The sequence below is a fragment of the Mauremys reevesii genome, linkage group 24, assembly GCF_016161935.1.
Source record: "Mauremys reevesii isolate NIE-2019 linkage group 24, ASM1616193v1, whole genome shotgun sequence".
NCBI classification, from domain to species: Eukaryota; Metazoa; Chordata; order Testudines; family Geoemydidae; genus Mauremys; species Mauremys reevesii.
This window is the reverse complement of record NC_052646.1, coordinates 8426427-8444105: the sequence shown is the minus strand read 5'-3', so window position 1 is coordinate 8444105 and position 17679 is coordinate 8426427. Positions and strand designations below refer to the sequence as shown.

Genomic DNA, 17679 nt, shown 5'->3' with positions numbered 1-17679 from the left:
CCTTTCCTACTGTCAGGCTTTCTGCAGGTTTCAGAATCCTAAGTCGCATTCAGATCTGGTGTAAGCAGTGCAATGCCATTCACGTCCATGGAACTCCACCCACAGAGCCGGGATGGCCCCTTTTTGATGGAGAGAGATGGGCAGATTTTGTTTTATTCTGATCTTTTGGGCAGGTTGAAAATTTTACATCAAAATTGTTTTTTCAATAGAAAAATTGGGGTTTTGACTGAACAAAGTTTTCCCCGGCTGGCCACAGAGAACTTTGGCTGTGTTCCAAGAGTCAGTGAAGAATTTTTTAGATCCCTTGGGCATTCCGACGGGCACGTCTTAGTAGGATCCAAGCGCCCGACGTGACCCTAGACTGGTGAAGAGTGGGATAATGGTGTTTTTGGAGACGTATCCTTGGTGCCACCGTGTGCATTTTGAGCTCTATGAATCCTGTTCTCACAGCAAACAAACCCTTGTGACTCCCGTGTGAGGTGCTTATTCCCATTTTACAGAAAAAGATGCAGTAAACAGCAGCAGGGAGGGGCAAAGTGATGTATGCCCAAGGGGGCCAGAGCTGGGACTAGACAGCAAGGATGGCCTAGGGGTTAGAGCGCTGGCCTGGGACTTGGGAGAACCCGGTTCAATTCCCCACCTTGCCACAGGCCTCCTGTATCACCTCGGCTGAGTCAAAAAGCTTACGTCTCTATGGCAGCCCTAGGGTGTGACTGCAGCTCGTGCAGACGTACCCAAGCTGGTTAGATTGAAGCTAGCTCGGGTCCCGGAGTAGCGAAGCCCTGGCGGCGTGGGCTTTGGCGAGGAATGTACTCGCCTGGAACCCTGGGTAATTACTCACAATTACACAGCTTCACTGCTGCGTGACCCAAGTTAGCTAGGTTAAGGCTGGCGTGTGTGTGTATGTGAGCTGCAGTGGAGACGTGCCCTAAGTGTGTCTGTGCCTCAGTTTCCCCTTCTGTACAGTGTAACAGCCCTGCTGCCCAGGGGTCGTGAGGATAAATACGCTAAGGCCCGTATGGTGACGGACCAGAACCTGAGATAGACACAGCTGGGGTTACAATGTCCTAGCTTCTGGTCCTGTGTGTGGCCTGCTGCTCTGTGATGCCAGCATGGTCTGTGTCGGTCCAGGAAGGTTCCCTGCCCTGTGATATTAAATCCTCTGTCTTCCTTTTCTTAGACTCTGCCAGATTCTTCACCATGGGTGACATGAAGACCCCGGATTTTGATGACCTCTTGGCAGCTTTCGATATTCCGGACATCGACACCAACGAGGCCATCCATTCTGGCCACGAGGAGGCTGAGGCTCACATCAAGCAGGTCCCCGGGGAGCCCGTGGCCCCTGAACACGTCCTCCCCCACGCGGACATCACTGCCGTCAGCGTGATAGTGAAGAACACCGTCTGCCCCGAGCAGCTCGACCCCTTGGACGGCCGCGGCAAAGAAGGGCACGGCCTTGGGCCCCGCCTGCTGCAGAATGGCTTTGGTGCCCCAGAGATGCCCAGGTCCCCCACCTCCAGGCCAGGGGAAGTGGTGGCGTCGTCCAACGGAGAGTGCTGGGCATCCAAGGAGAAAGGGGCAAAACCCATGGACATCTTTTCCCACTTCAGCCCCGATCCCCACGAGGAGAACTCTGCCGATCTGATTGACAGGCCCCGGGAGGGCAAACAGAAAGAGAGAGCCCTCTCTGTGCCCTCTCTCTCCCCGTCCCCCACCCCGTCCCCTGCCCCATCGCCAGACTGCAAAGAGCCAGCTGGAGAGAGCACCGACAGCCTCCCGCCGGCTTTCCCGCAGCCCTTTGAAACCAGCCAAGCGGGGGGCGTGAACGGCTCCCCTGCCATCATCCCCATGATCAAGAAAGAGGAGTCCGACTCGGAGGAGCTGGACCATGGGGCCAGCCCCAAGGGTTTGGCTGCAGCCCTGCATGACAGCCCCTTGGGGCACCTGAAATCGGTCACCGTCCGCTACTCCACGGATGATTCCCCCGTCACGTCCTGGCCCAGCTCAGATCCAAACCTTGACAGCAGCACCAGCAACCTCCCCGAAGTGAAACACTCGCCCACCAGCCCTCAGGAGCCGGTCTTCAAACCTTCCCCACTGCCGGAGGGGAGCCCCGGACCCCTTGGCTCCCCCAAGCCGCTGGGGAGCATCCCTCTCAAGGAAGAGCAGGAGGCTCTAGAGAAACCCCCACGGAGCATGTCAAGCGGTGAGGAGGAAGAGGAGGAGGATGAAGACGGCAGCAATGACTCCCCCTCTTCCAGTTCCTCGCGGCCTCTCAAAGTGCGGATTAAAACCATCAAGACGTCTTCCGGCAGCATCACCCGGACGGTGACCAGAGTCTCCTCCGATTCGGAGCCGGGAGCTGCCAAGCTGCCTTCGGAGCCAGGTTCTCAGGAGGCCGCCACAGAGGACTCCGTGCTCCCGGCTGCAGTGGTGAAAGAGGAGAGCGTGCTGGAGGTGCCCAAAAAGAAAATGGAGCTCTCCAGTCCCCTCAAAGTCATAGAAGGACCCAAAATTGTCAGTGTCCAGCTGGGCAATGGCACCAAAATCAAAGGGACTGTTCTGCCGGTCACCACCATCCAGAACGCCAGCAGCGCCATGCTGATCGCCGCCAGCGTAGCCCAGCAGAAATCCGTGGTGCTGCCGGGCAAGGCCGTGACGAAGAACATTATCAACCTGGTGCCGCAGACCCTCCCCAAAGCCGACACCAGGACCAACGTCAGCACGGTGACCCAGACCACCACCGTCACCACCACGGCCAACCAGAAGGTCAACGGCACTACGGTGGTGATGGTGCAGCCGCAGAAGCCTTCGCCCACCATTGCCGGGACGGTCATTTCCAGGAGCCAGTCCAGCCTGGTGGAGGCTTTCAACAAGATCCTGAACAGTAAAAACCTCTTGCCAACCTACAAACCCAACCTGAATCCTCCGGCGGACTCCAGCCTGACTCTCCCGCCCTTCGGGTATCGCTGCTTGGAGTGTGGGGACTCCTTCGCCCTGGAGAAGAGCCTGGCTCGGCACTACGACCGGCGCAGCATGCGCATCGAAGTGACCTGCAACCACTGCACCAAGCGCCTGGTCTTCTTCAACAAGTGCAGCTTGCTCCTGCACGCCCGGGAGCACAAGGACAAAGGCCTGGTGATGCAGTGCTCCCACTTGGTCATGAGACCTATTGCTCTGGATCAAATGATTGGCCAGCCGGACATCACCCCCATCGTGTCAGTGACCTCCCTCGCGGCTGGCAAAGTGGCTGGGGTGCCTCCGGATGCCATGGCGACCGCTAACGGGGCTCAGGACCAACCCATCCTGCCCCTGAGCGGCAGCTCGGAGCAAACGAGCTATAACTGCTTCCGGTGTCTGGAGTGCAAGGAGCAGTGCAAGGACAAAGCCGGGCTCGCTGCGCACTTCCAGCAGGCTGTGACCGCGGGAACAATCACCAGCACGGTAGGTAGAACAGCTTCGACCCCCTCTTATTGCAGAGCTACCGGGTGTCCTAGCGCTTTCCTGAGGGAGGCAGCGTGTCTAATGGCGAGACAGGGAGCAGAGCGGGCAGGAGACCTGGCTTCTACTCCCAGCTTTGCTATGGGTTCACTGTGTGACCTCAGGCAAGTCCTTTCCCCTCTGTTTCAGATTCTCCCTCTGCAGAATGAGGCTATTTACCCACAGGTACAGGCATTCAAGAGCCTGAGATGAAAGGCCTTGGGTATATGCACTGTTATGTTAGCAGCTCTCTATACTGCCTTGTACCTGATTTATTTCCTGTATCATGCGGCTGCTATTTGCAAAATTTCTATTCACAGAGGCAGCGTCTGTTGCAGGAAACCAGTCCCTTGTAGAGCAGCGGCTCAGGACCTGTTTGTGAACCTTGGTGGCCTGTTGTGACCCAGTAAATAGCTTCAGTGCAAAAAAATCTAGTTCATGAAATATCTTACCCACAATATTGAATAGACACGTCAATGTAGTAAGCACACCGTGCATACCGTAGCGGCAGCTACTGCAGCTCCCGTACTACGCGTCTGGCTGGGCTCGGCTTCCCGCCACCTCTGGTGTCGCATCACCACTCTGGTTTGGCCTGCCTCCCCTGGCGGGTCGGCCAGGCCAAATTTGTGGCAGTGGTGTGGCAACCTGTTGTCATGGAGTCACAGTGCTCCTGTTGCCCCTGTTGTCATGGAGCCGAGCCTGGCCAGCCGCATGGGACTGGAGCCAAGGGTGCTGACTCCCGTATGACTCGTTGACACATTCTGGTAGCCCAATTTTGGGTTGAATAAACTTATGGTAAAGGAGAAGGAATTGACCTGGGAGACGAAATGTGCTGCACGTAGTGAAATATGGGATGTAAGCATGTGCAAAGCTTGAAGACTGCAAGGAGCAGAGGGTGAGGAAGATTGCCGAGAGCGGTGCAGGAAAGGTAATCTCAGACACCCGGATCTGTTAGCCTGGGGGAGAGTCTCCAAGGAAAGCAGGGAAGCCTACAACTGAACTGGAGAAACCTTGAAATGGAATGATCTTAAATTGACTGGGAGTCTCTCTACCCTGTCACTACAGTTCAGGGTCTGCTGACTCTGTACATAGATAGGCAGTTTCCAAAAGAGTTAGTGCTCCCAGTATCCGTCTTGTTAGAGAAGAGCATAAAATCGCACATTCAGTTCTATGTAACCCGCTTACACCTGGTCTCTTTCAATCCATGTGTATATTTCAGAGATACAGGACAATTTCCCCAGGGTCTGTCACTTTCATGGATTGTTAGCAATTAGCAAATAATTAATCCTCTGTTGCACTTTTAAAAAACACGTTTCTTTGTATTATCACTTGGAAAGTGGGGAATTTCTTGGAAGCACCAGACCTAAGGTTTGATTCTGTGGTGTTCCAAGTGGGGTGGATTCTCCGTCGCTGGCAATTTTTAAATCATGGTTGGATGGTTAATCAAAAAGATCTCTAGTTCAAAGAGGATTGAATTCAGGGAAGTTCTGTAGCCTGCATTATACAGGAGGGCTGAAGTGCTGTGGCCTGCGTTGTGCAGCAGGTCAGACTAGATGATCATAATAGTCCCTTCTGACCTTAAAGTCCGAGTCTGAGATGATCAGAGTGGTCTCTTCTGGCCTTAGGCCTATGAATGGCTCTGTGGCATTCCCCTGTAGCATTAATTATGTGCTAAGGCACCCAGGGCCTTGTAATAGGCATCTGTGTATTATTGAAGTCTGAGGGGCGGGGCAGAATTAAATAAAGATGCTAATAAAAGATTAGGATTCTTGCTAGAGTCTTGATCCGGTTGCTGCTTCCTGGTTTGTTGGCGCTAATCATCAAGTTAAGTCGGTGGAGAAGCCTGGATGTATTAGCTCCCTGCTGGAGAGCTAGGCCGGAGATCCCGTCTACTTCCTGTTTGCTGCGAACACATCCTGGTTCGCTCGGCATGATGACATCCAGCCTCTCTCAGTATTAAAGCGGAGTACGGATTGATCTTTAAAAGGCGGAATGAGCCCGAATACAGTCTATTCCTACCTTGGTATCCAGAGTCCCATAGGGAACCTACAAATTCTGTCCCCCTTAACATTGTCCTTTTAAATTATTAAGCTCATTGGCTTCTTTCCTGTGAACGGAATTTACTGTTCCACCTTCACTGTTTTGTTTACTTCCGAGCACTGTTACAGCCAAACGATGGTTTAAATTCACATATCGCCGTGCTGTAGTTAAGGATGAGCATTACTCTCTGTTTAAAGGTTGGCTGTTGGCTCTAAAATCCTCCTGCTCACTGAAATTGGCTTGGAACTCGCCGTGTTTCATGAGGATGCAGAGTGGGGATAGTGGTCCAAATTTCGGGCTATTTGAATAAGGGGTTCCTGAGATACAGCCTTCTTACAAACAGCCTGGTACTAATCCAGCTGGTTCTTGTAACACTTGTTTGCACATGTCTGGGTATCTTAGTGTGTCTGTCACTCGGCATTTACTTTACCCATCACCCTATTGGGACACAATATTGAGAAAGTTATTGACCTGAGAATTTGGACTTGGAGAACAGATCCAAACTGATGTGTGCATATGTGGGGATTAGGGGGAGGATGTGGAAATGTGCGTGAGGGTGAATAAGCATGGGGGGAGGGATAGCTCAGTGGTTTGAGCACTGGCCTGCTAAACGCAGGGTTGTGAGTTCAATCCTTGAGGGGGCTGTTTAGGGATCTGGGGTAAAAAAAAAAAAAAAAGGGATGGTACTTGGTCCTGCTGTGAAGGCAGGGGACTGGATCTGATGACCTTTCAAGGTCCCTTCCAGTTCTGTGAGATAAGTATATCTCCATATTAGCTGATGGCAGAGTCCCAGAGTAGCTCAGGGGGGTGTGCTGTAGTCAGTGACCCCCCTCATCAACCAGGGGTTTGAGCTAATTCTGCCTGTTAGAATGGGATTCTTTTACACTGCTTGGAAAGTAGCCTCTAGTATCCCAGCGAAGTTAGAAGGCTCTGTTAGGCCTGGGCTACACTAGCGGGGGGGGTTCGAACTAAGATACGCAACTTCAGCTACGCTATTGTATCTTAGTTCGACTTACCTGTCCGTCCTCACGGCGGCGAGTCGACTGCCGCAGCTCCCCCGTCTACTCCGCTTACTCCTCCTGCCGAGGTGGAGTATGGGCATCAATTTGGGGATCGATTTATCGATCCCCGATACATCGAATGCTACCTGCCAATCCGGCGGGTAGTATAGATGTACCCTTAATGTCTTGAACGTACTGCTGCTCTGCATATTGCAATGCTGTGAAAGATGCCCATGCACAGCTCACGCAAAGTGTACTGCAGGGAATCCCGCAAGCCAGGGTCGACCCACACGGACTCGCCTCCGGAGGGACCCAGACAGGCGCTGGGGAGGCATGTGTGAAAGTGTATCTGACGTCAGTCACGGAGTGGCTCCGGGCGACGTGCTCCAGTGCTTCAACCCCAGTTGTACTCCCAGACCGCGAGGTCGAGTCTTGCCCTCAGCAGGCCTTTGAGAACGAATGCTGGGCTAGGTCTGGCTTGGGTGGCACCGCTTTCTCAGCTGATACAATTTCCCGCACGGTGCCTCAATGTGACTCGTGCAGAGTGTTCTGCGGGGAGGCGATCGCGGACCTGGAGAACAGGTTCTGCGCTGAAGTGCTGATGCAGCACGCGCTCGCACAGCTGGAGTTACGGATAGCGTGCGGAACGTGGGTAAGGCTGGGCTTTCGGGGCCTCGCTACGTTACAAAGGCTGACGGAGAGATTCCCAAAGGGTCTGGAAAGCTCCTTGGAGCACAGTGGGTGTTAGCGAGGAGTAGCTGGATGCGGCGCCTTTGGAGAACAGGTGGTGGCTCTTGGGGGATGTGGATACTGCAACCGGAGGTGGAATTGCCAGCTTGGGTCGAGCTGTGATTAAGCTAACGTTAAATAGCAGCGGGAGGGGCTTGTCGTGCAAGGACTTGGTGTCCATCTGCCCCAGGAGGGAGCGAGGTCTTTTCAAGGCTAAACTCAGCTAGAGTAGCAGTGTGCAAACTCCCCCCCCTTACCATTAACAGCATCTGTCTGTGCCCCCCCCCATTATGCACAACCAAGGCAGTGCCGGCACTAGACATAAGCAGAGTAAGCAATTGTGTAGGGTCTGAGAAGCCCAAGGGGGCCCCCTAGTTGCTTTTTGTTGTTGTTATGGCTCCAGTTGGTCACTGATCCCATGATTTTATGTGATCTCTGCACCTTCACCAGCTTGGGCTGGTGGGGGGCTCAAGCTGTCAGCCCCAGCTGGTGGGGGGCTTGGGCTGTCAGTGTGGGGGGTGGGAGGAGACGTGTGCTTGCTTAGGACCCCCAATGTTGTAGCACTGCCTCTGGGTTGGGGTGGAGGTGGCACTCCTTCCCTGCCCTCTGTAGAGGCCCTGGCACGGGCCGCCTGGTGTCGCCGCTTGCCTCTCCCCCCAAAAAACAATCCGCCAGAGCGCGCCCCCCCGGTTTGGCATCGGTGTCTGCCAAGATGTGGGGCCCTATTCTTGGGGCGTCTGTCGGGGCTGCGGCGAGCAGATTCCTCTTCCAGGCTGTTGGGCTGAGGTGCCCTTTGAAAGCCTCTGCGAAGAGGCGAATGGGCGAGTGCCGCTAGCAGCCATGGGAGGGATGGCGCGTGCCCCCGGCTTCTAGAGCTGCTGAGTGGACGCTGGGCATGTCACCGATTGGATGGTCACGCTCCTTAGCCAGCTAGGGCACCGCCTACGACCAGATCTGCTTTAAGCTGAAGGTGGAGGGGTAGATAAAGGAGCAAAGGGGAGAGGGAAAATATGCTCTGGGGAGGGAGGGGCCGAGACAGGGAGCTGCACACCAGCCTCCCCACAAACGCTTAGTTACGGTAACCCACGTGGAATGAAACTTTCAACCCCTTGTGAAATAACCCATCCCTGTGCTTTCTCTCCCTGCCCTGTCAGCAACCGCACCCTCCAGACACTTCCCTGCAGGGCCGTGCTCACCACTGCGCTACAACAAAATGCACAGGAGGGGGAAGGACCCTTTTGAGAATCACACAGTAGCCTTTGCCTAGCACGGCAGCACCTTACCTTCAAACCACCCGATAATCACGCCTCCCTCCACTAACCCGTCTCCTGCACAGAACAGCTCTTTCTGGTTCAGAAAAAGAATTCACTGCCGAGAAGCGTCGGTCCCACAGAGTTAAGGGTGCCTGGTGGCACCTTGTGCCTTTCCAGGACATCGAGTTCAGCTCAACTCAAATTTCTGAAAAGCAGGAACTAGAGTTAAGGGAGATGCCAACTGCACCACGCAATCGTAATTCTGTCCTCTTTGCGTGATGGCCAACACGCATCCTAGCCCTGTGCCTTGCAGAGTGTACACAACACTTGGAGCATGGGAGCAGCATCTAACACCTGCGGGCATATCTGGACTCTGGCCTAGCCCCATCAGCCTGCACCGATAGAAGGGTTTTTCTGACAGCCTGGGAACCCCACCACCCCGCTGCGGTGACAGAAGTGCTCTTCTGCATCTACATGGGTGGGAGGTTGTTTGCCAGCGTAGTGGCGTTGGGCAGAACCGTTGGCTTTCTCACACCCCTGGCTGGCACAGCTGTGACTATATCATGCTTCAGTGTAAACCAGGCCTAAAGCAAAACATGTTCCGATCTGGTGTGCACCAAGTCCACTCCAGAGGTGCAAGGCACAATGGTTGAACTGTATAAGGCCGTAACCCCCTCTTACGCCCTCTTCAGCTTTACCCTCCTTAACCCCACAGACCACGTCTGCCAGTCACCATGGCAGGAAAGCGCCATGTATTGCTGCTGACACGACCTACAAAACTTCCTCGTGTCCCCTTATTACTGTGTCACCCTTACCGAAGGATTTCCAGAGGCAATTGCCAGCCCCCAGGGGGCAGAGTTAAGGTGATGTTGCGGGGATGGCATGTACCTTACCTTTTTATTTCCTGGCTTTCGGAAGTTTAGCTGAATTCAAATGTTCTGGAAGGGCACAAGATAGCATCAGGCAACCTTAACTCTGCACTGACAAAGTGAATTAACAAGAGGCCATTAGAATTACAAGGCTACTATATTGTCCTTCTTTGCCTGTGTTATGTCCTTGATGTCTGATCTCAGATGCCCAGATCTGGTTATGACTGGCGCTGTCTCCCACCCCACCCCCTCCTGTTTGCTTTTCCTTTGTTGTTTAAATCTCTTGTGCTGCCTGAATTTGTCAGCAGAGTTTTCTCTGCTTCAGTAACTCCTAGGATTGGACAGAGCTGGCGTGAATACACACATGGCTCTGGAAGCTTGATCTAATTGCAGCCTTGGTTGCCAAATCTAAATAAGGGCACTCCTCAGACACGCGTGCCTCCCCACCCCTTCTCTTTTAGGAAAAGCCAGGGCTGGTGTGTCCTGCAAAGTGCTCTCCCAAGCATGCGAGCCTGGACTCGGCGATGGAGTGCTGATCTGGGCCCCCTGAGTTCTGAGCGTCTGTCCTAGCTACGGGGTATTCAATCCCTATCCTCCATTGTTGAGAGACTCGCCAGCCAGCCTACAACAAACAGCTCCGCACCCATAACTCCTAGGCTGCTTGGAACGAGCCTTGGCTGCTTTCTCTTGTCCAGTCCATTGCTCCCTGGTAATTTCTCGCTGCTAAGCTGTACTCGAAGGACTCCTCCTGGTCCGTTGGCCCCAAGCCTGAGTAATTATAGGGCGAGGTACCTGGGGGAAGCCATGCCAGGAGCCCAGAGAGGAGAGAAAGGAGGTATATGGCAGCCGGCTCTAGGCTGTGCATTTATGCAGCACCCTTTAAATTCCAGATGCGTCCAAAGCGCTTTACAGAGTCACGGGGAGCCGTTAGCGTTGAAAGGGTTAATTGAAGCTTTTTCTGTCCTTCTCAGACTTCTGCACGCGCCCCTCACTCCTCCTTTCTTCTTCCATCCACTGGCTCCAGCTGGCGACCTTGGCTTCTCCTCCCACGGCTCCTTCCTGTGGCCCCCTCGGCCTCCTGAAATCCTCATCCAGGCTTCTGCTTCCCTCTTAACGACTGCAGCCCCCCTAAGCTTGGCCTTCTGCACATGCCGACCAACCGCGGCTCTTGCACGTACAAAGACCTGCAGCTCTGCCGCCAGGATCCAGTTCCAAGCTGCCCTCTGGTTTTATGGATTCACACAGACCTGGGGTGGGGGTGTCTCGCTCTCACCTTTGGCTTCTCTGGCCGCCTGCTGTGGCTTCCTGAATCCGTTTCCCCTCAGCTCCTGCCTTTCGGTATCTCACTGCCTCCTTGAACCTCTTCTAAGCTCAGCTGGAAATAGCCCCTTCCCCTCCCTTGTCTGTACCTCTTAATGTCTCTCTCCCCCTCTAATTGACTCTAGTACAATGGCAGAAGGGGATGGGGGAATCTGGAACCAGTTTGGATGGAAGATGCGCGGCAGAGCGAAATTCCTAACGGACGCTCTGGCTTGCGTCGAACCGGCATCTTCCACCTGTTTGTGTTTATTTAGACCTTTGAGAAGCAGAAAAAGGCGCTTTTCTTCCACGCTTTGTGTTCTCCTGGCAGCCATCGGGAAGCGAGTCAGTACAAGCAGCCGCCGCCCACGGGATACAAGTCACTGAACCAGTGCTGCAGCAATCGACATACCCAGCCCTCGCTAAGCGTTTCCCTCCAAGCAGCCTGGCCGGGGGGGCTGGCTTTGGGCTGTTCTGCTTCGCACTGACTGTGGCGTATTAATGTATATTGCACACAAGGGTTCTTCTCCTGGCTCTGTTGAGCAACCATGGACAAGTCTCCGTGCCTCGGTTTCCCCTCCTGCCCTGTGTCTCTTTTCCGTTTAGCTCAGACGCGCTTTGGGGCATGGACTCTGTTACCATGGCTTGGGTACAAAGCTGTAGAGGCACCGAGTGGCAGTAACACGCAGGGCCTTTTCTCAGTCCGACCGTATGAGTTTAGACGGCACCTTGTGCCATGGGGCCCTGATCTCAGCTGGCCTCTAGGCCAGGGGTGGCCAACCTGTGGCTCCGGAGCCACGTGCGGCTCTTCAGAAGTTAATATGCGGCTTCTTGTACAGGCACCGACTCCGGGGCTGGAGCTACAGGCGCCAACTTTCCAGTGGGTCAGGGGGGTGCTCACTGCTCAACCCCCTCCTCTGCCACAGGCCCTGCCCCCATTCCCATGCCCTCCCCCTCCCCCCAGCCTCCTGCACACCACGAAACAGCTGGGGAGGGAGAGGGAAGCGCTGATCAGGTGGGTGGGAGGCGCTGGGAAGGGGGGGGGGCTGCTGACATATTACTGTGGCTCTTTAGCAATGTACATTGGTAAATTTTAGCTGCTTCTCAGAGCAGGGGTGGCCACCCCTGCTCTAGGCGCTACCATGATACTAACCCTTGCCTGCCTGCCTGGGCTGGGTTGGAAAACAGTTTAAAAACAGCCCCCCACTTTGCAAAATCAAAACTTGCGTCAGGCCAAGTTCAGCCACGCACCCACCACTTTATACCGTCCGCTGGGCTTGGCGAGACATTCCCAGGCTTTCCCGGGGCTCCGAATAGAGCCGGGAGGGAAGGGGACGCGTGGCCAGTCCGTTGCTCTTGCACGACCTAGTGAAGTCGGTGGCGGCCGGAGGTGCCGCGCGATGGATGTTCACGTTACCTGTGCTTGCTTCCCCCCCAGGTGTGCACGACCTGCCCCATGATGATGCCCAATCCCTGCAGCTTTAACGCTCATCAACGGATGCACAAAAACCGACCTCCCCACGTGTGCCCCGAGTGTGGCGGGAACTTCCTCTTGGCGAACTTCGAGGCCCACCTGAAGGAGGCCTGCCTGCATTTCTCCAGGAGGGTGGGATACAGGTACGACGCTGCAGCTCTGCGGTGCTTCGGGGGCTTGTGACCCCCCTGGCCTTCCCACAGGACTCGGGGTGGGTCCTGGGTCCGTCCCAGCTAGAGAGGAGTAGCCTGGAGGGGTCCCAGTCAGGTGAAGTTGAGAAGCACTGGGCTAGCCCTGTGGCACAGGCTTTGGGTTGCAGATGCCGCAGGGAAAGGTTTCCGGGCAAATTCTTCCTGCTTAGCTCAGTCACTGGTGCAAAGTGGAGGATGAACTGTCAGCTTTGCTTCCTCCTTCTGGCTGTCGTCATTTCAACTGCTGACAGAGAATTTTCCTGTTGCTATAAGAAGAGGCAGGAGCCCCTAGGTCAGCAGTTCAAATCCAACACGGGTTGGTTGTGACTGAGCCGTGGGATGGCTGGTGGCCGTATGAAATAGGGGGCGAGGTTCATTCCAGTTCCTTCTGGGCAGATGTCCCCACCGTCACAACTGGGATTGTCAGTCTCAGCAGAGGCCAAGAAGTGAATGGTGGCGGAGCCTGGCCCTTCTGGTAGGAATCTGACTCTCCCCGTGGTGCACCTGGCTTGTTAATAAAGAGGCCACCTGGATCCAGGATTGCCAGCCGGTCTCCTGTTGCCAGCAGCTAGGAGAGGAAGGATGCTCCAGCTGTTAGGACTCTAGCCCTAGACATGGGAGACCCAGTTTCAGTTCCCTGTTCTGCCACAAAACTCCTTGTGTGACCTTGGCCAAGTCACTTTGCCTCTGTGGCCCATCTGTACAGTATGGTGAATAGCCCTGCCCTGCCCTGCCTCACAGGGGTGTTGTGAGCGTAGACAGCATGTTTAAAACAAACCTAAGGAAGAACATCTTCACACAATGCACGGTTAACCTGTGGAACTCATTGCAGGGGGATGTTGTGAAGGCAAAAATATGACTGGGTTCAAAAAAGAACTAGACAAGTTCCTGGAGGATAGGTCCATCAATGGCTGTTAGCCAAGATGGTCAGGGCTGCAACCCCCTGCCCTGGGTGTCCCTAAACCTTCAAGTGCCAGAAGCTGGGACTGGATGACGGGATGGATCACTTGATAATTGCCCTGTTCTGTTCATTGCCTTTGAAGCATCTGGCACTGGCCACTGTTGGAGACAGGATACTGGGCTAGATGGACCTTTGGTCTGACCCAGTATGGATGTTCTTAAAAACACATTACAGATTGTGAAGTGGTTTGACGTAAGCGCTGTCTGAGAAATAGGTGGTGGTATTCCAGTCACATGAATTATCTTCAGCAGAACTCAGGACTGGTGCTGTTCCCTGCTCTCTCCCTCTTTGAACAGCTTCCTGTACCGTGTAGGAAGGATCCAAAACATCTATAGTGAGTCAGCCCGTTCCTGGGCAATAATGCAGGCTCTGTGGGGCAGAGATCTCCCAGCGGAGAAGTGCAGCTGACTACGGACAAGCAGCTTGTGGGAACGTCCCTGTATTCATCCCATCGTTTCCAAGTAGAAATCTGTTTGACTGCTTTGACTTTAAAGTCTCTCTAGGCCTGTAGGGCCACGTTTGTCATTCCTGGCAGGGCTGATTTTGATCCCCGGCGTTACCTCTCGAAAGCACGGTGATCAGATGGGAGTGCATTAGCTGACTGTACTGCAGTAGCTGTCTCCCATGCTCAGCAATTGATCTTACTCTGTTAACCATTAGACAGTGACCCTCACCAAAGGGCTAAAATCCCAGGTGGGAGATCCAAAGAGCAGCAGATGCGCTTGCCTCTCGAAAGGGGCAGAGGAATTCCAGCGGGGCACAGGTCACTAAGCCTGCTTTGAACTCTGCATTTGCTCACTGGTTACCGGCACTGGGGGAAATCCCCCGACCTAACCCTGCCCCTCTGAAATAGCCACCTTACCATGTGTTCTTGCTTCCAGGTGCCCCAGTTGCGCCGTGGTGTTCGGAGGGGTGAATTCCATAAAGTCCCACATCCAGACCTCGCACTGCGAGGTTTTCCACAAGTGCCCCATCTGCCCCATGGCGTTCAAGTCGGCCCCCAGCGCCCACGCTCATATCTACACGCAGCACCCGGGGTTCAGCAATCAGCAGTCCAAGTAAGTAACCTCAGCCGGGTACCACCGCGGGCTGGGACCTGGGGAGCAGACCCAGGGCCCCACCCGGTCACTAGCTGGAGGGGGAGACCTCTGAGGAAAGCTCTCTGGTGCTCCGGGAGGGGGAGGAGGAAAGACCATGCCTCAGTAAGCATAGTAGTTAGGGAGCGCTGTGCCGTTCAGGCGGCTGTCTGGGAGGGAAAACCAGAGGCCCTGACAACTTGTCGTTAAAGAGCCCACGATGTGTTTTGCAAGACTAGACTGTGCTCAGCCTGATCTGGAGAGCGGTGGCGGCTCTTGAGAACCTCCTGGGTTCTGATTCTACCCCTGAGATCAGGTCACACTCAACAGTTAGGTCAAGCCAGCTACAGTGCTCAGGGGTGTGAAAAAATCCACATTACTGAGCTCTGTAGTTAAGCTGACCTGACCCCCGTGTAGACAGCGGGAGGGTGATGGAAGAATTCTTCCGTTCACCCAGCTACCACCTCTCCGGGATGCAGATTAACTACAGCGACAGAAGGACCCCTCCTATTGCCGTAGGGAGGGTCTACACTGAAGCACAGCGACTCCTCACTTAACGTTGTAGCTATGTTCCTGAAAAATGCGACTTTAAGCGAAACGATGTTAAGCGAATCCAATTTTCCCATAAGAATTAATGTAAATAGAGGGGGTTAGGTTCCAGGGAAATGTTTTTCACCAGACAAAAAACTTATATACACACACTCTGTGTGTGTGTGTGTATGTATATATATGTATGTGTATATATAATATATACATACATACGCGGGCGCGCACACACACAGTATACATTTTAAACAATTAATTTAATACTGTTCACAGCTATGATGATTGTGAAGCTCGGTTGAGGTGGTGAAGTTAGAGGGTGGGATATTTCCCTGGGAAAGCCTTGCTGCTAAATCAGTGGTTCTCAAACTTTTGTACTGGTGACCCCTTTCACATAGCAAGCCTCTGAGTGTGACCCCCCCCCCCCCCCCATAAATCAAAAATACTTTTAAATATATTTAACACCATTATAAATGCTGGAGGCAAAGCAGGATTTGGGGTGGAGGCTGACACCTCGCGACCCCCCGCCCATGTAATAACCTCATGACCCCCCGAGGGGTCTCGACCCCCAGTTTGAGAACCCCTGGGCTAAATGGGTTGAGCCCTCAAGGGTTAATACATTGTTGTTAATTTAGCCTCACACTCTACAAGGCAGCAGGAATGGAGGGGAGGGGAGAGAGCATAGCAGACAGAGACAGACACCTTGTGGGCGGGGGAGAAATGCACACTGCCCCTTTAAGGAAGCTGACCCACTCTTAAGTGCATTGTCTCTTTAAGTGGATCAGGAAGTTGAGAGAGCAGCTGCTGCCCCCAGGCGCTGTGTGTGTCTGTGTCCCCACCCTGCTCTATATGGAGAAAAAAGGGTAAGCGGGGTGTAGGAGCAGGGGGGAGGGGGACACCCTGACATTAGCAAGCAGGAGGCTCGGGGAGCAGCTCCAAGGCAGAGGGCAGGAGCAGCACATGGCAGTGGGGGGAGGGACAGCTGCAATTGGGAGCCTGCTGGGCAGCTGCTGCGCAGGGCACTTAAGGGAGCTGATAGAGGGCCTGCCGGTACACTCCGGTTCCAAGCCCCCACCAGCCAGCTCCAACCGGCTGCTCTTCCCGCAAGCTGTGGACAAAGCAGGCGGCTGCCAAACGAGTTAGAAGGGAGCATGGCGCAACTTTAAACCAGCGTGTTCCCTGATCGATCATGTTCCCTAAAACTGATCAGCAACAAAACAACTTTAACCGGGACGACTTTAAGTGAGGAGTTACTGTGCTGCTTCCAGTGTAGACAAGCCCCAAGTCACTTGCGGGTGGCCCAAGGCAGCCACTCGACTTTCTTTTTTTGTGGCTCTGTCTGTAAAATGGGTCTAAATATGCCTGGGCTTGGGGGTTGAGTGGTAACGAGAGGAAAGTGCTTTGAGATCCTTGGATGAAAGGTTCTGGATAAGAGCTCTTAGAGAGTCTCTCTCCCTACCCAGCACTCTGCTGCCCCCCATTGGAGAAGCTAAAAATAATGGAACACTTTTCTCATGGTAGCTCAGTTGAATCTATGCTTCCCTTTGGAAGCACACGGTGTCCTCCCGTGTGCCCCTCCGATGAGGGAAGAAACTCAAGAGATTGAATTATGCTGAATCAGCAGCGTTGCCTAGTGGGCAGGACGTTGGCCCCGAACGTGGAGACCTGAGTTCTATTCCCAGCTCTGCCGCTGAGCAGCTGGGTGATCTTGGGCAAGTCACTTCCCCTCTGACTCTGTCTTCAATTGTCAGCTCTTTGGGACAGGCACTGTCTGTCCAGCACAGAGCGTTACGGGGCCCTGATCTCAGCTGGCCCCGGTGTATAAATATTCCTTGGGGGCTTTTCCATGTTTGAACCAAATCCGGGGAAACATTGATTATTTCTAACCTGCCCCTCCTCTTCTCTCTCCCCTCCTCCGCTCCCAATGTTCAGGATGATTTACAAATGTGCAATGTGTGACACAGTCTTTACCCACAAGCCCCTGCTCTCCTCTCATTTTGACCAACACCTGCTCAACCAGAGGGTCAGCGTTTTTAAGTGTCCCGACTGCCCGCTGCTCTTCGCCCAGAAACGCACCATGCTGGAGCATCTAAAGGTAAGTCGGGCACCAGCCCCCCATTTACTAGAGGTGGGTGAGATCTAAGTAGGAACCCCCTGAGTGCTAATCCCTGCCTCCCCGTGTCCTTGAGCAAGTCACGCCCTTCCCTGTGCCTCAGTTTCCCCACCTGTAACATGGGGATGATCCTAACTATGTTGCGGAGCTGTCACAGTGCTGCTCTTCACTAAAGCCCCAGCTTTCCACAGGCCTCGCCTGGACGTTCTCCGGCAGCGGTCTGGCAGGGCAGCGTATCAGTGCCCAGATGTGTTCAGCTCTCTTCTGTGTGACGCTACCTGCGCTGGGATTGGCCTGTGAACCAACCAGGCCTGTGTGCCGGTCCCTAGAAGCCTGTGTAACTGATTTTAGTATTTGTCGGGCCAGCCCCTTCCAGTATATCCATAGATGATTAGTTCTTTGGGACAAGGACTTTCCCTTCACTGTCTGTACAGCACCTAGCACATGGGTGCCCTGATCAGGGCCACTGAGTGCCACTGCCATTTCCTGCGGTGCTAGGAACACACACACACACACTCTCTCTCTCTCCTGCCTTTCCCCGGTCCGGAGCATAGCGACACCTTTGCCGGCTGTGCGGGGCGAATGGGAGCTCAGGTTTCCGGATGCAAGCTGATGACCTCAGAGGGGACAGACAGGTTTTTCCCCCTTCT

The 17679-nt window shown here is 54.1% G+C and overlaps 1 protein-coding gene across 2 annotated transcripts in view; it reads left to right on the top strand.

Annotated features, from left to right (window-relative positions):
- The window catches only part of ZNF687 (zinc finger protein 687), a 48851-nt gene that overhangs the window by 25272 nt on the left and 5900 nt on the right, over positions 1-17679 (top strand). For both annotated transcript variants that reach the window (XM_039512554.1, XM_039512555.1), the window contains exons 2-5: positions 1181-3444; positions 12110-12288; positions 14179-14355; positions 16849-17011. In XM_039512554.1, the coding sequence (XP_039368488.1) occupies positions 1201-3444; positions 12110-12288; positions 14179-14355; positions 16849-17011 (2763 nt within the window). In that variant the 5' untranslated portion in view covers positions 1181-1200. The remainder of the gene's footprint in view (positions 1-1180; positions 3445-12109; positions 12289-14178; positions 14356-16848; positions 17012-17679) is intronic.